This window comes from Ochotona curzoniae, unplaced genomic scaffold (assembly GCF_017591425.1).
Source record: "Ochotona curzoniae isolate NIBS_2020 unplaced genomic scaffold, NIBS_Ocur_1.0 scaffold_1852, whole genome shotgun sequence".
Lineage (NCBI taxonomy): Eukaryota > Metazoa > Chordata > Mammalia > Lagomorpha > Ochotonidae > Ochotona > Ochotona curzoniae.
Genome location: NW_024467087.1, coordinates 12586481 through 12609313, shown reverse-complemented (window position 1 = coordinate 12609313; position 22833 = coordinate 12586481). Strand labels below are relative to the sequence as shown.

The 22833-nt window shown below is 40.3% G+C and overlaps 1 protein-coding gene across 3 annotated transcripts in view; it reads right to left on the bottom strand.

Moving 5' to 3' along the window:
- Window positions 1–22833, bottom strand: part of GPC3 (glypican 3) — a 367445-nt gene that overhangs the window by 32582 nt on the left and 312030 nt on the right. For all 3 annotated transcript variants that reach the window (XM_040999456.1, XM_040999457.1, XM_040999458.1), the window contains one exon: window positions 15101–15260. In XM_040999456.1, the coding sequence (XP_040855390.1) occupies window positions 15101–15260 (160 nt within the window). The remainder of the gene's footprint in view (window positions 1–15100; window positions 15261–22833) is intronic.

Sequence of the window (22833 nt, the reverse complement as noted above, 5' to 3'; positions counted from 1 at the left end):
CTCCTTCCACTTGACTCCTACACAGTTTCAGACTCAGCTTAGCTTCTGACTGGCTCAACTTGGGGCTTTCAAAATTCTCCTTTGTGTTTTCACAACTTCCTAAACTTACTGCCATCAGTGTTTTAACTACATTACATTATAATTACCTAATGAGGTTTTCCTGCTTTCCCCTCTGCCCCCACCCACCCAGGACTAGACTGGAAATTTATATGGAGAGTTACTGTGCTTCTTCATTTTGATATGGCCAGGACCATACAACAAGCACTAGCTGAGCATCCGTCTATGTGTCATGCACTGGAAATTATTTGATCTCAATGAGATAAATGCTAGAATAGTATTACCAAAGCTCTCTACCCAGGGCAATGTTTTCCTCAGGGGAGGTACTATCTGAGCTGAGTTTTAAAGACAGAGAAGGGAAAATGGTTGTGGGCTAAGACAGCAACATGTGTAGAATACTAAAAGCCCCCATTTTGGGAGGCCACTAAGGTGCAAATACTTGGTACAGTACAAACACAGGATTTACATAGTTCCAGACAGGAGAGAGTACACTCAGCAACAATGAGAACTTCAAGATAGTTGGGACACACGATGAGGTGGATGTTACTGGCAGAAAACACTGGAGCAGTAGTCTGAGGCGTGGTAAGGAAAGGCTGAGTTAAGCAATTGAGTGACATTGCTCATCATCCATTCCTGGAATTCAGGAACAGCAAGAAGGCCCTCTAAACTCCCAGCTGGCTAGTGGTAGGAAGACTCTAACCTACCTGCCTTTCAAGAAAGGCAGACTAACTTTTACTCCTTAAGGTGAATCTGATTCTTAAATCACTTTGAGATATTAAAAATGCTGTTTTATGGGCCAGCACTGTGCTACAGAGGGTTAAAGCCATGGTCTGCAGCACAGGCATTCCATATAGCTGCTGGGTTTTTGTTTTGTTTTGTTTTGTTTTGTTTTTTGTTTTTTGGGGTTTTTTTTAGCTGCTGGTTTTAAGTCCTGTCTGCTCCACTTTCAATCCAGCTCTATGATAATGCACCCAGGAAATCAGGGGCTGATGGCCCCAGTGTTTGGGCCCCTGCACCCACAAGAGAGACCTGGAAGAGACCCTCCTGATTCCTGGATTTGGCCTGGCTGTTCTGGCCATTTGGGGAATGAACAAGCAGATGGAAGATTGATAAGCCTCTCTCCTCTCTTACACATCTCTCTCTTTCTAGCTCTGCCTTTCAAATAAATACAGAAAATCTATTTTAAATTACTATTTTAGGCAAAAGGAAGACTTGTGTATTCGTGTTTAGAAGGCCCTAACATGTAAAAGTGCATGATTTCCAAGCAAATTGCCAGAATCATAACCATTTGCTCCCTAATCTGGAGAACACAGGAAAAAAACAGATAGATGCTCATGTTAGAGGGATACTAGTGCAGAAAGCTGCAATCTCTGGATGCAGATTAAAAATGATAAGGAACATATGAACTCTCCGACACAAAATCCTTGGTCCCTTTTCATCACTGGTTTTTGTCTTCCTGTTCCACAGACAGTTTCAAAAAAAATTGCAGAAGCAGGGTGCAGGAATTCTTGCTGCAATGCTGAAAACTCATACAAAAAAAAAAAAAAAACCTCCACTGATCCAACCATATTTTGGGAGAATCTCATTTCTTAGTCCTCTAGCAGTTGGTGCTGTAAGTGAGTATGAGTAATATGTTGCCTGCTTCCACAAACAAGAAAGAAATGTTAAACAGGAGAGAGGGGGTGGGTTCCAAATTTAGCTTTCCTTCCAACCTCTGCCCATATGGTTGGTGGTTAAAAAAAAAAAAAAGATTATGGGGCCAAAAAAATGTAACCTGATATTAGGAGTTCCAATTCTAACTCTATGCAACCAGGGTTAATACCAACACACGGTATTCATTTGCCTTAATGCCCTCTGCCATCGGGAGACTGAACCCTAAAAGTAGTCCTTGCCTCAGTGCCCCAATGAGCACTGTGCAAGATTTACTTCCAGTTTTGGGACAGGACTCGTGACATTTCCACTGCCTAGCATACAAACTTCAAAAGGAGCCTACCTACCTCAACGGGGGAATAAGGAGCTTTGAGAATAAAAGTTTATGGATTTGGTTAACAGTTTCCAAGTGAAGGCAGTTTCCAAGCCTAGGATTCCTAGAAGTCAGAGCCATTAAAAATGAGGGGCTCTTTGATTTGTCAGCATAACTTTGGTAGACAGAAATTTTTTCTCATTTATGTTGGAAAGAGATATTGATTTAAGCCAAGAACCTTTAAGGATGAAGGAAGGAAAATAAATCTTCCAAATATAACCTCTTATCCAGTGGTGTGCTGGTAAATGTTTAACAACTGGCTTTCAAAAAGCCAAGTATGCATGCCAGTTTATTTTAAATTTTATTGGAATAAAAGATGTGCAGCACGCAATTTATAGATAAAAACATAGGATATCCTACAATACTCTTTTTTTGAAAGATTTACTTATTTTTATTGCAAAGTCAGATATACAGAGAGGAGGAGAGGCAGAGAGGAAGATCTTCCTTCTGATGATTCACTGCCCAAGTGGCCGCAATGGCCGGTGCTGTGCCAATCCAAAGCCAGGAGCCAGGAGCTCTTCTGGGTCTTCTTGGGACCATGCAGGTGCAGGGTCCCAAGGCTTAGGGCCACCCTCGACTGCTTTCCCAGGCCACAAGCAGGGAGCTGGATGGGAAGTGAAGCTGCAGGGATTAGAACCAGCACCCATATGGGATGCCGGCGTGTTCAAGACAAGGGATTTAGCTGCTAGGCCACCGCGCCGGGCCCCCTACAATACTCTTTATTACAAATTCCATGGAGTTAACTGGTTCTCACAGATTGCCTTTTTTTCCCCCAGACTCTTGGATCTGTAGGCAAAATAAGATTGTAACAATGAGCAACTATAGTTACTGTAAGAATACTGGTTGATATCCTGGCTTATATCAAGCGGCAACACAGAAGTGAAATGACAAAGAAATATTTCTGAGTATTACTTCACCAAGGACAGTAGCAACGTTTTTGCTGAACTGGATAGTATGTCTTCATTTGTCTTGCATTATTCCTAATATAATGACTATAAAAGCAACCGAATTTTAAGTTTCCTCTGAACTTTCAGGATTTTTTTCCCTCATGACTTTCTTAAATTTAGACTCTTAGACAATCAGCAAAATAATAAATCAAAATAATAAATCAAGTCCTGCTGTGTAGTTTCTTTAGCTGACTGCTGTCTGTCATTATGGGCAAACTCAAGTTACCAATGTGGCAGCAGTGGACAGGGTTGGCGTAGTCTTTCTATCACACGGACTCAAAAGATGCACAATTCGGCGGGCAGATAATTGAAAAACTATAATTTAAAAATTAGGATTTCCTATGATTGCTGTTTATTTATAAAATTTATATATATGTTGAGTATCTGCACTGTGACAACTAGGAACAGAGCGTTTCGGATTTTTTGTGATTTTGGAATATCTGTACCTATAATGAGCTTAGGATAGGACCTAAGCTTCTTAAGTATGAAATTCATTTTTGTTATACTTTATATACTTAGCCAGAAGGTACTCTGACATAACATTTTCAATGTTCCTACTTGACTATGACCCATTACACAATTTTCTGCCTGTAGCAGCAAATGCATTTGACAATTTGAAGCATTTTAGATCATTTGCATTTTTGAATCATAAAAGCTCAATCTGTAATGTAAGTTTTGATAATCACTAGGTTGAACAACTTACAAAAATTCAGAATATTCAATAATTAGTTTCCAAGAGCCAACATAATTCAAATTCAGCTCTGGTATGACACCGATCTCATCCTACTTAGGCGGCTTTTGAGTCATTGCACTATGACATTGAAAGTAAGGAGGACTACAGGCAGCAGCCCACAAGTGAGGCTAGACTTCGCTACTCCGAGTAGAGCTTGCTGCTCTGCTACTGTTGCTAGCATGCAAGAAGCTAAGTACTGAAACTTCTACACCCATTCGATGGACATTTTTAGGTTTGTTAACTATCATAATTCTAACTTGTGGCTCGTGTTTGGTAGGCTTTTTGCCATTTCCCTTTTGTAGTAACTTAAATTTTTACTGTCTCATACAAAGTCTTGGTGCATGACAGATTTTGGAGGAACAAGAAAAACCCAAGTTCTTTACCACAGATAACTTGAGATGCACTGGAGAGTTTTGTGTGGCCAGATCAGAAGGGAGAGAGAGTGGTGTGGGAGATAAGTGTGAACTGAACAACCTTGATCTTGACAATTCAGCCATTAGAGCTAATCACTTGTGACTGAGGGAAGGCTTCTATCCCAGGTTTGCTTTTTTTAAACACGAGGGCAGGAAGGTCACAAGCCTAGAAATAATTGGAAGAGATGAGCACAGGATTCTTGTAGTAGCAAAATAATCCAGAGGCTGTGAGTGACAGAGGGTGTTGAAAAGAATTGCTCCCTGGAAAAGGCTCTGCCACTCCCGAAGATATACTGGTTTAGGCAAATAGTTACAGAAAATGATAACTGGTGACATGTGGTCAAATGCAAACAACCAGAGAGATGCTTTTCTCCACTCTTCCTTCCTCTGGTCCAAAACATTGCCTCGTGGACTGGCTCCATCATCTTGGTTCTCTTTTACTCTATTTACATGCTTGGCTCAAAAATTCATGGCACTGCAGAATCACACAGGACCTTAGAAATCAAGCGCCCATGATATAGGCATCTAACCGATGCTGAGACCTATCCCACTCAGCCAGTCTGTCTGATCTATGCTTATTTCACCTCCAAACACCTCCAGAGTCAGGAAGCTGATTGTTTCCTAGAGCAATCTAGCCATTGATGAATAGCTGAAAGGGTTAGCAAGTTCATCCTCTTGCCAAACACTTTGTCTTTTTGTAAATTCCTTCCTCTTTTGCAGTCCCTCAAGATGCTATCAATGCTACAGGCACACAATGACCTTCTCAGCTCAACAAAATCCTCCTTCCTTTGTGGACTGGAAGGGGTGTCTCATATCTCTGATCATGATGTCACCTGTTACAAGTTAAAGGGAACTTTGAGGAAACTAGTTTAAGAAGCAGTGAGGGCAGCAGGCATATTAGGCTTGTGGTGAAGACACCCATATCCCACACTGGAGTGCCTGAGTTTGATTCCAGCTCTGGCTCCAGACTCCAGCCTTCCTGCCAAGGCAAACCCTGGGAGGTGGTGGTGATGGCTCAAGCATTTCAGTTCATGCCACCTAGAGGAGAGATCTGGATTGAGCTTCCGGCTCCTGGCTCCCGGCTTCACCTAAAACAATCTCTGGAATATGTGAACGTTAGGGGAATGAATGAGCAGATGAGGTCTTGTGGGTGGGGGAAAGGTGGTGTGTGTGTGTGTGTGTGTGTGTCTCCCCCAAAGTTAATGGAAAAGTTCAAGAAAAAAAATAAAATAGATTTATTTGGGAGTGCATACACATTTGTTTCATAATATGCACTGTTCACAGATTTTCTGAAGACTGTTCGTATTTCTTGAACACTTACTTAGTAACAGCTACTGGGCAGAGGGAGAAAAGATACTGAGATTAGTAACTGACACTTGAACCTTTAAGATGAGAATGGAAGCATGGGTGCAGACAGAATCTCTTAATAGCTTGCTGGTGGATATAAGTAGTGATATAATTATCAAGTACATAAACCCACAATAGAGGCTTCTCTACAAGGTCTGTTGTTTAAGAACAATCTATGTGATAGCAGGGGAAATCTCATTAGCACCTTTAGGATGAGATTCCGAGTAATGTGAATTCCCCAACTGTGAGCTCCTGGGAAGACAGAGTCTTTGTCATCCTATATGCACAGGTCTCATCCTGCAGGTGCTAATGAGATTTCCCCCTGCACTCACACAGACTGTCCTCAGGTATTGGAACCTAGACAGGAGTCTCGTCTCTGCTCGTATTTACTTAGGGATCAATATTTATTCCAGCATAAGTCCACCAATGAGCCTCACTTTACAGAGATTCCATCTGTATTGGTGCATTGGGTATGGAACACCGGGCACACAGGCCATATACTGCCTGCAAAATAATTTGTTCCAGCCCTTCTCAGACCACCACAAGTGGGACCTGAAATTCCACAAATACACAGTAGGCTAATTTTTAAATTGGTAATTTTGTATGACCTGTGGATGATGGCATAAATACCCAAGTGAAAATCAGTTGGGGGGGAGGGGTATGGAATTATACCAAAAATTCAAAATAAAAAAAAAATGTCAAAAAAACCCACAATCAAATCCTCTTAAAAGGTTAAAATAACAAATAAATATCCAGTGGTCACTAGCAGAAACAAGGTTTCTCCACCCCTACCTCACGCGTGTATTTATCATCAGCTATACACATTAGGATTTAAAATATGAAAAGATCAAAAAGCTTTTTTTTAAAATACCAATAGGGCATTTGCAAACAGTTAAAAACCAAAAGTGTCATAGATCATTTTTGCTGGATCCTTAAAGATCTCTACACCAGGTGCATGTGGATAGGATCTACAAAAAGGTTTTCTGCCTGAAAAATCAACGATGCAAACATTTGCCTATAATGCCATCACTGTACAGGAGGGTGGGGAATCTCCTTGGATTTGACATAAGCAATTATAGGAGAGAAGAAATGTCTTTGTCTCTGTTCTTTATGAATTTGGAGTGTGTGTATAAATACGTTGAGGGCAGGCACGCGTAGGTGTATGTGCATATACCTGGGCATTTTTAGGTGCTTTGTAGCAGTACTGATTGCAAGGCATCTAATGATGCCAAGTTCTCCCTCTATCCAGAGCAAGAGCTCAGCCTTGATTTCAGTCCTGACCTCCACCCACGGCCACCATAACTGCCCACTTTTCACTTTTCAGCTTCTGTCTCATACTGTCCAGTATTCCTTGTTGTAATGAACTCCTTTGATTGGACCCTGCAATGAAACTTATGCTTATCATGGGCATTTTGAACCATTGCATAGGCTGTATTAGATATCTCCCTCCTTTTCTCTTATTGGTATGATAGTTCTTCCTGCAGAGAAGTAGTTCCCATTTGATGGCACATCAGTTCATGCGCCCAGGTCCTTTGGATACGTTATGCTATCCCTACAGTGATCACATCAGTTTGGATTGAGGCCAGAAGCTTTGAGCTTGCATCTTCCTGCTGGATCCTTCTTTACATTTCCTTCAGCTGAACCACTCTCTTCTATTTAAATTCATCCATACAAAATCATCACCTTTTGATCAAGGCTTTTGCTAACCTATCCAACATGGCTTCCATCCAAATAAAATCAAATATACCATTTAGTTAAATTCATCTATTCAACAGTTCCCTTTTAACATGATTATAAAACACAGTGACCCTACACCACTTACACTAGCTCTAATACTTGGCCAATTCACAAACTATACAAAGCTCACCAGCAAGTGAGTCTTATAGCAGTATTCCTAGTAAAAGCCCTAACATCTCAGTAAAATTGGAAAAGCAAATCTCAGAAAATCTCCTAGGGGTGGGTACTTGGCCTACTGGTTAAGACGCCGAGTAAGATGCCTGCATCCCATATTTGAGTGCCTGGGTTCCATACATGAATCCAGCTCAACTCCAGTTTCCTGCTATTGCAGACCCTGGAAGGCAGCAGTGGCAAAACAAGTGACTGGGTCCCTGCCACCCATGTGGGAGACATGGACTGAGTTCTTGCTTTAAGCCTCAGCCTAGTCCTGACTGACGCAGTGGATGGGAACTCCCCCTATTAGCCTCTCACACTGTTTCTCAAATAAAATCACTTAAAGTAGAAACAATATTTTGTCCCCCAAATATCTCAAGTTATGGCAACTATGCAAAGTGTGTGCCTTCTTTTACTCATACCTATTGCCTGCTTACCTCAACATTGAGGCATGGGGAAGGTGCCTTTCTTATGAGACTTACTCCATTGGCAGGTAATTGCTTGCACCTAAGTCCTTCTTTGTGAACTCTGTGAGCTCACAAGCTCTGGCAGTTAGCTGGGATTGGCTGTATTGTCCATCTATTAGCAAGAATCACCATGTTTGGTATCTTTGTGAAGATTGCTATATATAAAGAGTACTATCACAGAGAGCTTCCTTCAGCTCCCACACAGCATTTGATCTCTAAAAGGAAATAGCAACACACAGACACAGCTTGGTTATAGCTAAGAGCAAAACAGAATAGAAAAAATCAGGGGCCCTTTACTGACCTCTCCAACTGAGCGTCCACCCCTGCCCTAACTGCCCTACTACCACCAAAGAAAACAAAATGTAACTAGCTGTGATTCTTTCAAGATGTAAGTGACCACCACTGTTGTGACTATGCCATTATTTGCATGACTAGGCAGGCATATTTGTCATTGTTGGAACACCTGTTAAGTTTTTAATGAATAAAACTAACTTCTTATGACCCAAGGGCACCTAACAATGTTAGTAATATCACCCTATACTGCTTTATGGCTTACAAAGTGTGGTTATGCCAAGTACATTTGTGTTTCATTCAACAATACATGAAGGAATCAGGTCAGAAAACATTTTTTATCGCTTTTTTCACCCTGAACAAACTGAGGTTCAGAAGAATGCAGTGGCTTTGTCTAACACTACTCCGCTGGCAAGTGGCAGACAGAGCAGGAACATGGGCTTCAGTAGCTGGAGCACAGCAAGTGTACCATTAACCAACTGGGTAGGGTCTACCTCTCAGTGGACAGAAAGGTAACCACTGGCACTGCAGGCACCTACACGGGGCTTCAAATATTCCCAGAAATAAATTTGGTAGGAGTCACTTCAAGATCCTGCCCACAGTCTCAAGCCTAGATCACATAGGGAGGAAGCAGCCTGCAATCTAAATGTTAAAGATCTGACCGGTGGGTTTCTACTGAAAGTAAAATTGTTTTTTCAAGAAACAAAACATATTTTGAGGAAACAGCTGTAAATTTTTCCTGGACATGCTATCAACAGGTATAAATAGATATGCTGGAATTTATAATACATTTTCAGGTCTGAGTAGGACTCAACCACTTCTCCAAATACCCACAAGAGCATTCATTTCACTCCCCTATAAGCTCTCTGCTCTTTCTTTAGCAAGAAACAGGATTTGTTCTAGATCATGACTATTTTGCAGATGTTATCCATGATAAAAGATCAAACATACAGTTCCTTCATTTACCCTTTTCACCAGACTAACCCATGAATAAATTTATGAACACAAAGTGAGTACCAGCCCATGCTGATGAAGGTCAGACCCAGCAATTTAGAGGGCCAGTTAAGCCACTGGCATGTCCTTCAACGCTGTTACATGCACAGCTTCATCAGGAGTAGGGAATTTAAGGTTACACTTGATCTAGTGGGGAAAAATAAAACCCCACATCTTTGACTTTAAAAAATATTTTTAATTGCTATTATTTGGAAGTTATTTTTGCCTGCAGACCATAAAGTAACCGCAGACAGTGAAGCCAACCTCCGCTACAAAGATGCACCACGTCCACAGCTGTGAATTTTTGGTCTGTCTGTTTATTTAACTACTGTGAAATCTTTAATGGCTCCCTTCATGCTGCTGCAAGGAAGAAGTGGCCTGCAAGGGGCAGACCCCTGCTTTCGCCCACCATACTCAGAGATGACAGAGAAGAATGGCACAAGGAATCAGCTGAGCTCCGGGTGTCACCTTCACCCTCAACCATGGCAAAGGCACATGTAGACAACTCTTCCTTATGTTCTCCCAGAACTGACATTGAAGAGGCTGAAAGTTTTTTGTGGGCAAGCCTTTCTAGAAAGAGATCTGCTTAGCATGGATGAAATACTATCATTTGGTTACAATACCCGTTGAAGCCTTAATTCCCAGTCACACTTCATCAATTCTACTCCCCAGCTCAGCAATGACCAGCTTAAGACCCTTTTAACTCACACAGAACAAGGACTATTTCTGTCTTGTACAGCCTGTTTCCATTTTCCTCACTCAAAAAAACGGGCTTTCACACTGTGCAAACTTTAAAGTTGCAGTTATGAAGACATTAAGTTCCCTACAGTGTCCTTGCTTACTCTGGGTCTACCTACAGAGGGGTATAAGGTGGAGCAAGAACAGGTCCAGGGAGAAAGAGAGGTTGTGAGTCATCATGGAGATGTCTCTCAGATGTGTGTTTCTTGTTGTGGGTAGCCTGTTGAGTACATGTTTTAACTGTGTTTCCAACAAGAGGAGTGTGTGTATTTTTTGCTCAGGTAAGAGTGGAGACTTGGTGGGGAAAAGGCAGATGCTTAGGAGGCTGAGTCATCAGTTCTTTCTGGGGACAGCTGGCCAGATCTTGCAAAATATCTCAGGGATCAACCCCAGCTAAAGCACTAGGAGTGGCTAATAAATAGCTTAGAAGAGCTTCATGAAAGCCATTTTACTAGCAACACTGCTGATAGCAGCCTAGTAAAAAGAAACTCAACTTAATGCACTAGGTTCATCACAAATGAAGATCTGTTCCCTTAAATTTTAATGAAAAGAACACAGATTTTATGTATTTCATAGGTACAGTTCAAAATGGAAACTATGCTTCCCTCCCATCTCTCCCTCCCTCAATCTCCCTACTTCCTTCCTTCCCTTTTGTTTTTTCAATCTTTGCAAAGACATCATTTCAATACCCTCCATAAGCACAGGCTTAATTCATCACTGATCACATATCCAACAAAAAATTAGGAAGAACCCAGTTCCATAGGAGTATAAACAACAGCTAAAAGCAACAATCATAAGACAGAAATCGTAGGATTTCATTCTTTTTAATTTCTGAAGGGGAATTTGTACCTGGATGTTCACATGCTTGATCCAAATTAAATCTCTGCTGAAGCTGGGATTGCTGAGAAAGCTAAAAAGCTTCCATAGATTTAATAAAAATTATAATATTAAGGATGATTATTGTGACTTCCTGGCTATTTTGAACTTTTGTCAACTTAGCAGGTTAAAAAGTACTCAAATGGCTAATGTCGTGGTGGGTTAAACCATTACTTGCAGTTCAGTTCTGACTGTGCAGTTCTGACTGCACAACTTCCAACACAGCTTCTTGCTAATATGCCTGAAAAGGCAGTAGGAGATGGACCAAGAACTTGGGCTGTTATCACCTATGTGGGAGATCTGCATGGAAGTTTCAGTCTAGCTCAGCTTTGGCCATTAGGACTGGTAGATGGAAAACCTCTATTTTTTGTCTCTCCTGCCTCAACAACCACCATTGGTTTGCCTTTCAAACAAAACATATCATTAACAAAGCACTTGCACATTCATTAGTAGGTTGAGTTTTCACAAAAACTCATTGAAGCAGGCAAAGCAAGGATGATTATGTTCATTTTTCACCTGGGGAACCTGAGGCTCAGGAAAGCTCAATAACTTACTCAAGGTTCCACTATTAGTTAATATACTAGCATTGGAATCCAAGGATCCAAATCAATCACATGGATCACAGTTTTGAAGCTCTTATACATCCTCAAAGTTTGCGACTGGGTAATTCAGTAGTTCGTTAGATGCTTGAAGTAATAACCCTAAATATCACTATAAAATAAAAGATTGTTTAGTGATAAATGAGTAATACAAGAAATTCTGATCACATTCTAACATACGTGCTTTATTTCCAAGTCATCTGGTGAAGAAGTTTGGAGTATGAAGTGTGAAGGTAGTAAGTGCACAAGGTATTCCAAGTCTTGCTGACTAAATAAATGGATGCTGATAAATTATCAGTACCAGATGGCATCTACTCAGATGTTGGATACAATTATATAATAGCTGACCGAGCTGTACAGCTTGTTGTTGTTCCAAACAGATACTGTGCCATGTGTCTGACAGATTAATAATAAGTCTCCTCTCCATGAGAAGCATTTTTAAAGGAGACCCAAGGAAGTTCAGGCAGGTAGGATCACTGAACAAGTTAGGCAAATGTAATGTACTGGGGGTGGGGAGCAAGGAGTCAGGTTCCTGACAATGAAATAAACCACCGTTTCTTTAGCTTTGAGTCTACAAAGCATGCAGGGTTATTCATGCTTAAGAAATGGACTAGAAATCTTTGAGAGAAAAACCGTGCATGTGGACAAAGGAAATCAGAGATGCAAGGTGGCATACCAAGCACACGTGAAAGTTGAAAACACCATGAATTTATGGAATACTGTTGAAACGGCTCCAAGGGGCTTATAGGCAGGATGGCATAAGTAGGAATAAGTGAGGAATGTCATGGATAAGTATGAACAGTGATGACCCTAAGTTTTCCACACAGAAGTTTAGTATTATTTATCTGAAATGCTTGGACCCAGAGGGTTACAGATTTTGGAGATTTTAGGATTTGGGAATATTTGGATAGACTTTTACCAGTTGATTATTCCACTCTGAAATTGTCTTATGTCCAATTTTGGGGCTTAGGGATGTTTAAAAGTGGCAAAATTGGAAAAGCCAACTTGAAGCTTTTTAAAAAATGTACTGATTAGCAGAGAAGTGTCTGAATAGACTTGCTTAAGAACTGGCTTCTGCAAACTGATACCTGGATCTAATGCCTAACTCTGCCCTTAGTGATCATGACCTGAAGCAGGTTACGCTGCCTCTCGCAGCCTCAGCTTCCTTACCTATGAACTGTGAAGTAAAAAGAAGAATAACCCCTATTTCACACTGATGTGAAAATGACATGGGGGGACAATGCAAAGTTCTAGCACACTGTTCGGAATACAGTGTCTAAATAAGCATTAGCTCCTATTATTTTTACCTTTTTTTTGTTTTTACATAAAATCCAGGCATTCTGACACAGAATGTGGGCACCTCACAAGCTATTGCCAAACACTCTTTCATGAATTCACTGAAGACCCCTGGTGTGCTACAAGTTGAGTGAGACACTTTATAGATTTCCCCCTCTATCAAAGTCTATAATCATCCCGTGAAGTCGGGGTTATGATTCCCTTCTGATGGATGAGGGAATAGAGTCTAATAGAAGAGGCTACGAAACATATCCAAGGTCACATTAGCTCAAAAGAATCACAATTCATATACAGGTTTACTCTATCTCCAAGCCCATTTTCTTCTTACTGCATCAAACTTGAATCTCACTTTGAAGCATGACAATTGGCATATCTACAAAGAAATAGACACGGACACTGGTATGAAAATACAAGTAAGAATAGTATGTTCAGGGGGTTCATGAGAGCATAAACATGGCTGATACCAATATGCACCATTCCTTGCAGGGCTAGTGGCAGCAAAACAGGTTCATAGTATAGTTTGGGTTGGACCAGAGGACTCTTCTACGGAATATTAGCTTCATCCCAAGGCAATGGAAATAGGATGATGGCAGCTGAGCTGGGGATAGGTTCGATGCTTTAGAAGGATTAACATGGCAGTTGTGCAAGATGACGTTGATGAAATCTTCTGCTGAGATTTATTGTTCTTGAATCGGCTAGCCTAAGGCTCTCAATGCTCCTACCTTAGCCAGAAAAAACTGGAAACCACTTAGGATGTAACTGCAATAGGATATTCAGGAAACTGGATTAGACAGGAAGAAGTGACAAAGCAGAAAAAAAATAGTACAGAAAGAATGGACAGGGATTTATGAACCAATTGCATATTAAGGGTAAGGGAGAATCAAATGTGACCCTAGATTCATGCCTCAGTGGCAGGGAGAATAATGGTGACGTTAGAAAAATAAGAATATTAAGGAACAAGTCAATCTGGAATTGTTTGTTAAATTCGATGCGTGACAAATCAAGCTGGGGATAATGGTGCTGAAGCCAAGGAGAAATAATTAACAGGCAGCTGGAGATGTGGGATGGTGGCTAGGGATAGCAGTAGGAACTGGTAAAAGTCCCATAGTGGCATAATAAATAATGTTTCTTGTAATCTATCATTTTTTTCTTATAGTACAGAAGTTGGGAGGTGAAATCAATCTAAATGTTCATAGACAGATGAACACACAAAGAAATTGAAATATATACAAATAATGGAACATTGTTCAGCTCTAATAAAAGGAAATCCTGACATATGCAACATGTGGAAGAAACTTGAAGACACTGTGCTAATGTTGACCCACATACTTGAAATCTTGCCACGCACAAGGGAGATGCAGATAGTTCCTGGCTCTTACCTTTGGCTTGGCCCACCCTGTTAGCAGATCTCTCTCTCTCTCTCTTTATCTCTTTCTGCCTTTCAAATGAATAAATCATAAAAAAAAAAGGAGGAACAGATTTCATAGTCTATGTTGCTGACTTCATGGAAAAGAGAACTTAAGCAAGTCATAAAATAAAAGGTAAAAGAGAGAGATTGGACAAGATCTGCATTTTCTCGAGAAAAGAGGGCAGAGGCTTATGAAGCGTCTGGATGAGAGCAAGTGCCAGGATAGGATTAGGAAGAAGTGCTAGTGAAGGAAAGAGGTTGCAAAACAGGTACGAGCAGATACTGTCTCCGGGGACATAAGTGATGGCAGACCAAGCAGAAGGCTGTGTACTACAGGAAACAGCATGGTACCAGGAGTCTCAAGATGCCAGCAAGAGGCGCTTTTCTTTCATTTTAGAGAAATTTCATTTCTTCTGAGCGCTAGGTATAAAGGGAGAATAACTATTAATAGAGAAGTACTTTGTAAATGCTAATGTGCCATACAAATCTGATGGCGGTGTTGTTGCACCTTTGTGACCTTTGTAGCCCTATATAACTTTTCTATTGTGAGTACTGCTTTTATGTAGCTCTGTGGTTATGGGTCACAGCCTATCCAGGTTAGGCTGCTTCTGAGAAAACAGGGGACTTGATGTTCTAAGAAGAAAACATTTTTCTTTCAAAAGTTTTCTCATCACTGTGTTTCTCAAAACACTCCAGACTGCACTTCTTCCTTTGTACTCTTTTTTAAAACTGAGAAGAATCAAATGAGTCTCCAGTGGCAAACAATTCCCATGGATTATGTAGGTTCACATTAGACAATGAGTAGACGTAACCACATGAATCTACATAGGGCTAGAGAGTTTTTAAAAAGCTATCTCAAAAACTTCACTTTTGTAGAATACAGTGTTTCCTTGAAATTCTACAATGCCATTATATGTTGCAAGAATCTTTAGAGGAGTTTTATAGAGAGCAGAGTTAACTGATTTGTAAGTGTCGGAACAGCATCATTTTAGCCTGGCTTTGCACCAGCAAGAATGGATTACCTGCAAGGAAGCGGAGCTGGTTCTTCACTTTCATCATTCCATCACCAGAGCCTCCGATGCATTCGTCCTCATCGTCGCCACAGTCTCCACTTTCCAGCTCTTCCTCCTCCAGGGTTTTCTCCAGAATTCTTCCTTTGGGCACAGACATGGTTCTCAGGAGCTGAAAGAAAATCATATGGATTGTAGCAGCTCTCCATGTTTCTCAGGCAACCATTAGAATAGCTAACAGGAAGCATGAAAAAAAAAAAAAACCAAAAAACTCTGAGTGAACTTTAGACTCTTGGAAATCCTTTAAACATGTGTGAGCTACTTTTACTCGGAAGGGTTTCACACTTCTGTATCCTTTGACAGCATTCACTTGACTCTCCCTCCTTCACTCTACTCACAAGGTGCAGTACCCACATACTGTATAGCACATTAGACAGTCTGATAGAAGGGCATTTGAAGTGCCAGAAAGTCACCATGGTAGGAAAACTCACTGATGAAGAACTTAAAACACAATAGGCAAAGCACATCAACAGCAAGGATACCAAGATGAGAAAATACGTGTATGAAAACTCCCGTAACCATATTTACAACCATTGAATTAGAACAACCAAGCTTCCTCACCAATAAAGAGAACAGCATTACCATTTTACATGTTTGTCTTTTTCTTTAAATTTATTTGTTTTACATTTTATTAGAGAGACAAAGAAACAGAGACCTTCCATCCGCTGGGCTTGGAAGAGCCCAAGCTGGACCAGACTGAGGCTAGCAATGCAGGACTCAATCCGGGTCTCCCATGGGGGTGACAATGACCCAAGCACTTGAGCCTTCATTTGCTGCTTCCAGGAGCAATATCAGGAAGCTGGATCAGAAACGGAGCCAAGGCCCAACCCAGACACTGGGATACTGAATCTTGACCACTGCACCAAATAGTAGTAAGTCCCCTATTTTGGTAAGCAAAGAATGAAAAGCACAAAAATGTTTTTTCCTTGCCAAATGTCTGTAATACAGTTGGAGAAGCCAACACACCTATTGTCTTCCTCTCTAGTACTATTGCCATGTTGTCACTCCAGTGCTTTCTCTAACGCTTTCACCTCCTCTGCCACTCACAACGCAATTACAGTCTATAATCACAGGTTATCTTGATGCCACTCAGATGTTTTAGTATCAGTTCTCAGGTCTCCTTTATACATATCCTGAGGATCACAGAGAATACTTTTTGTTTTTGGTGGAAGTCTTATTTATCGACATTTTCCATCTTAGATATTATGAGACATTAAAATGTAAATACTTGATAGCTCATTTAAGCATGACACTAACCAACCTGTGATGTGTTCACGCACATTTTATTTATTCCTTACATCTTGACTTACAGAGAGAGGCAGACACAGACAGAAAACTCTTTATCTGATGGCTCACTGCCTAAATGCACGCAACAGTTGGACCAAAGCTACCAGAAGCTCAGAACTCGATCCAGGTCTTCCACATAGATAGCAGGAACCAGACTACCTGAGCTTGCCCTGTTTATTTCTGGGATTTATATTAGCAGGGAGCTGGAATCAGGTATAAACGAGCGATCCAAACCAGCTAGGTCAAACCTATTGGTACCACTAGGTCAAACACACACAGCCCAACATAATATGTTAGAATGAAGAATACATATATTCAGAAATAAAAGTTAGTAGGAAGAACACAGTTATTTCATATTTTCATAAATCTCATCTTTGGCTTAATATAACAGCCAGATTATCATATCTGTTTTCTAATCTGTTGTGATATTTGGTTTTTGTTGAAATATTCACAGAAAATCCAGCTTCCCACAGACATATAGTGGGAAAATGACGAAGTATTTTAGTAGCATTTTCAGATAATTATAAGCTTTTACTTTGATAATTCCTAAAAACTCCACAAGTAGCTGTAAGAATGAAGAATCCGAAATGGTGTAAATTAACACTTATTACTCTGTTATAATATAATCCGTTGGTATACTTTGGACTTTGAGCCTTTTACTCATTTTCCTATTATTATGCATGTATCATTTGGAATGTTTTGTTTCTTGAAGCTACACAGGCCTTAAAATACAGACATCTTTCACTATATAAAAAATTCACATTAATACCATATACAACCTCATCACAAATATCTAAGTGTTGGAACATTCTCAAGTTCATGGTGCCAAATGTAAGTTCTCAAAAAGTTTATTTTCTCTTGAAAGATCCAATTTTAATCACTGGCAATGCTGCCAGTTGTTTTCTTTGAGCTGACAGGTTTTCTTGTTCCTTTCCAAGAAGATGCCTTGCAAACACTCAAGCTTGTATAATCATAGTTTGTCAGTCATTCTCTCAAGCAGAGAGTCCAGTGTAGCTCACAGCTCAGATCATCTCAAAGACTTTACCACTGAGACGTAGGCTGAGACACATTTTATAGCATAAGCACTTCAAGTGTCCTTCCCATTTTAAAACAGGATATTCAAAAATTGCATCCAAGCATTGAGGCTAAATAAAAGTATTTTTTAAAATGTAATTTTAGCAATGATATCCTTAGAGGAAACTGCCTTTTACTTTTCTACAGGCATTCTCTAGGGAAGATCTGAATGGGTACTAGTATGGCTTCTTCACCACCACATTGATTTCTTCAGTACGGTCAATAGTTGTACTTTCCTCTGATTTTTCTACCACTGATGCAAAAGCCAACACAGTGAAAAGGACAAATAACATCTCGGTCTTGTTGCACAAGTAAATTTGACCTTGTAGGTCCCTGGATTCCCAGGGTCCTTAAGTCATTCTTTGAGAACTGTTAATCTAGCCTATGACAGCACATCAGTTTAATCAAAATACCCAGTCCCTTCCTTTAAAACTATTTCTTAGGTGAAACGGTTTTTCATATATGCACTTAATTTAATTTTCAAGAATGCTTCTTTGTGAATGACATTTGTGTATGTTACGCACTATGTGAAATAGATTTTTTTAATGCTTCACTATATTTATTTATTTTGGAAGAGCAAGAGAGAGAGAGAGAAATGTTGAGATTTCTCCACACCACTGGTTCTCTTTTCAAATGCCTTCAACAGCTGCAGCTGGGCCAGGCCAAACCAAGAGCCAGGAACTCAATCTAGGTTTCCCATATAGATGGATGTCAGAGATGACAGGGACACAAGTACCTCAGTCGCCACTGCTACCTCCAGAGGTTTTCCCAGCAGGAAGCCAGAGCAGACTGGAGGAGAGATCTGAACTCATAGCCCTCAAATATAGAAGGCAGGGCCTAGCGCAGTAGCATAGCAGCTAAAGCACTCACCCTATACATGTTGGGAACCCATATGGGGGCCGGTTGTAATCCCGGCAGCCCCGCTTCCCATCCAGCTCCCTGCTTGTGGCCTGGAAAAGCAGTCGAGGACGGTCCAAAGCCTTGGGACCCTGTACCCACATGGGAGACCCGGAAAAGGCTCCTGGCTTCAGATCGGTGCAACTCCAACCATTGTGGCCACTTGGGGAGTGAATCAATGGATGGAAGATCTTCCTCTCTGTCTCTCACCCTCTCTGTATATTTGGCTTTGTAATAAAAAAAAAAATATATAGGAGGCAACATCCCAAGTGGTGTCTCAAATTCAATGCCAAACACCTATATCTGGAATGTTTCACATAATAGAATTTGTGAATTTCTCTAGATTAGAGACATTGCTATGTCTCAAACATACCTCATATCTGTGTATTTCAGTAATATCTTCAGTAAATATATTTGCCATGTCCTTAATGTATTCCTAGAAAAGAGTTTTTACAGTTCGTCCTCACCACCACTAAACTTCCTAACTGCTATTCTGTATATGCAACCTGGTATTTTACTCAAGACTTCTCTCCATACCACACCACGAGCTGTCCAGGAAGGATTTGCACATTCCAGATATTTGAACCTCATGGCATTTAAGGCAGAATCTGGCAACTAGTAGGCTCCCAGTAACTGTGAAATTAAGTGACATGGTACTTTCAATTATTTAAACTCTACTGTACCAGCTCATAAAAAAAGACCAAACCCAATGAAAGATTAATTCTAGAGAAAATTTGTGAATGAATAGCGAAACTCCTTTGGATGACCCTGTAGCTAATCTTGGACAGGGCAATTTCCAACCTCATGTACAATGTTCCCAATATTCCCTAGGAGCTCAGTCAAAAACAAAATGTCACAGAGAACCACCCCCACCCTAAAAAAAAAAAAAAAAAAAAACAAAAAAACAAAAAAACCGTTTAAGACTTTGCCAGAGAAGTTATCTCCTTTATCTTCTTAGGTTTTCAATTATTTCCATTTTGGAGACAACATCAACACTGAAGAAGCAAGATGGTACACTTTTAAACAATTCTGCAAGGAGAAGCTGTGGCTGAGCCTACCCTTCACACCAGAGTGCTGCAAGAAGGGAAACAGACAAGGGAGGAGGAATTGCCAGCGAGGATTGTGGATTCGGTGCAGCCTGGAATTTGGCCCAGAAATCAAACCAGCTAATTGGCATTGCCACGTTGACCTTTTTGTTCCCTCTCACACTCTTTACAACACCTTCCAGACTTAACATTAATCTTGTGAAAAGAAAATTCTGAGGGTTTTGCACACAGAATCAGGTAGCTTTAGGCAGCAAATGCTTTTGATAAACTCTTTGCCTTTTCAAAGCTAGTGTAGTACTAGCCTTTTTTTAAAAAAAAAATAAAGCAAAGACTCAGAATAACATTTAGCAATGTAAACTATCTGATTAAAACACAGATCTGACCATTTTAATCCACTGTTCCCTTAGCCATTCCATAAACCCAACATGTAGGTTATACATAGCTTTCCGTATAGAGTATACCTGTTGAATGAAGTAGGCAGTGAATAAGTTGTGTCCAAATGTAGCTTTTTCTACAGCGGCTACCCTCTGTACAAATTCTTTTTTTTTTTTTTTCCAATGAAATGATCAAAGTTACCTAAGCAGGAAATCCATTTTAGTGTAGGATCTATTCTTTTTAATTTATTACTCATAGATATAGCACCAAGGGAAAGCAAAAGAGAAAAAAGGGATAAAAAACTCAATCCCCAAACTCTAATAAAAAAAATGTTTATGTTTCAAGGGTAGCTTTTTCTGTGTGTGTGTGTGTGTGTGTGTGTGTGTGTGTGTGTGTGTGTGTGTGTGTGTTATGGTTGTTTTTTACATAGATGAACTTGGATTTTGGAATCAGACAGATGACTTACAATTCTGGTTTTGATACTTATTGAATTTGTATTTCCAGGGGAGCTGCATCTGCCTCCTCATCTGTAATACAAGACTAATAATGTCCACACACAGAACTGTCATCATGACTAGGTGCGGTGAGCGTAACGTTTTCAATGAGATAAATCCTTTTGTGGCTACATGCCTTATCAAAATTTAGTTGCCCATTTTCCCAATATCGGATATTTACATTGTTTCCAGTTTAGCTATTTTTATAAACAAAGATAAAATCATCACAAACATTCACATAGCCTTTTACATACTTCGGATTGTTTCCTAAGGAAGATTGCAGGGTCAAAGGCTGTGTAAATATTGCTAGCTCATGGAATGTGTCTTCAACTTCCTTCAGAGTCACCTAGGATGCATGTTAAAAGTCTTCTGATTTAGAAGGTCTTGAGCACCATGCACAGATCTGCACGTTAAACTAGTCCTGTTACCCCAGCTCACTGTGGGGGAATCAGAGTCCACAATTTTAAGATTGCTCTGCCATTACTTCATTTCCCAGAAACGCTTTGAATCATCTTTGGACAGGAGTCACCTTAATACCAGACAGGTTAGAATTCTTAATACATGCTCTTGAAGCCATTTTTAACAAACAAGTGCAGCCTGACAATTTCCTTTTCAGTTAGGTGTGGACATCATGACCTTTTGTCTTTGTAACTAATGAAAATATCCTGGCATAAAAGTGGCTGACTTCATTCGCTTCGCAGGTAAAACACTTAACAATTAGCCTTGGAACTGGTACTCAGAATTTCTGTGATAAAAGGAGACAAAAAAGCCTCGAGTAATTAACAAAATTAGAAACAGCACAAGAACAACAACAAACCAAAAAAAAAGCCAAAACAAACAAACAAAAAACAAGAAAGAAAGAAAAAAAGAAAGGAAGAAAGCAAGCAAGCAAGCAAGCAAGCAAGCCATAATCATGGAAAGCAGGACACTGCAGCGTGGGACAATGCAGTTTGGCCAAAACTCTGTGTGCTTGGTCAACAAGAGAACAGAGATTATAGCACATGCCTGATGCTGAGGGATCAAACACACTGACATGCGATCAATGAAAGCAGCATATCTGATGTCTATATGGTACAAATAATCTGTTCCTTGGAATGATCTGGACTACAAAGATAGGAACCTTATCAAGCCACACACTGTTCTGGGGTTTAACATGTTCTCTCACATAATCCTCCCCACCAATTTGTGCAACAGGGAAGATTGCCAACTCTGTTTCCCACATTGGAGGAGTATACTGAGGATGAGAGAGAGAGGACATGACTTGACCAAGTCTTCAGTAAATGATAAAGATCTCATTAAAAATAAGATCTTCTTCCGCCAATTCCAGAACTCTTGCAGAAAAACATGTCTTAGATTGAGATATCAACTAATGAGGCCTTTATTTGGCTTTCTTTTTTTCTGTCTTGCCTGCTTTTACTTCAGATAACTTTCAGAGCAATCCCATTTCCTCAGACACTAGGCATTAAATGTAACTTGATGGGCAAGCCCTTCACTGTTGGGTAAGAGGGCAGGAAGGAGATAAACATTTAACAACACTTCCTGCTTGCCTCCCCAGCCTTGCCATCTCCTGGGTTTTAAAAAGCCCAACTATCTCATTGTGAACTGATTGTTTTTGTAAAAGACAGCTGCATAAGATAGAAGGAGAAATTCCATGACTGCCATAATGCAGTGAAGAGTTCTCTTGACTTTGAGCTCTGTGGCATTTTAAACAGTAAAGGATAAGAAAGAAAACAGATACTGCAAATGCCGGGCTTGGTACGTATTTTGAGGATTTAGCTGGGTTTTTTTTTTGTCTCTTGTGACAATTCACGTACCTTCCCTAGGCATTTTTTGATATCTGGAATCCAGGTTACATTTCAAGGCTCTTAAACTGGGCTTACAAAACTGATTCTGAGCAATTTGGATGCTCAGCTTTGTTCAACCTGTAAGGAATGCTTTAGGGGCCCGGCTTTCCGTGTCCACAGTAATGTAAACACATGCTTTACTGTTTGTGTTTGAGTAGCATACGCTAATGGAAAACAAATGTGGTGACTCGAATGAATCCCAGCTTTTGGGGGGAATTCTATTATTTACACATTGTGCACATCCACAAGGCTGAGCACGTGACTTCTGCTTGGCGTGCACCCTTTCCTTAAACAAATGCACCAAACCACAGCCACAACTAATTGGAAACAATTGCAACTCTACAGGTTTGAGATGAAGCCAGAAACCAAACGTATAGGACTAAGACCAATGGCTCTACTTAGGCACTACACACACTGGAGTGGGGTGCGGGCAATAAAGTCTGGAAGTTACTCTAAGAGTGTGAGCTTTGGAATCAGATCAGCACAGTTTAAAACCTTTATTTATCCTAATTACTGTGTGATGCTGGGCAAGTCGCTTAACCTCTCTGAGCTTCAACAGCCTCACCTGCACAACAGGGTACAATACTGTTTATTAACATCAGAAGATTGCTGAAATGCCAAGCTCAATAGTGCCATTCACCTTTCACAGTCTCTGGGATCCTTCTTTC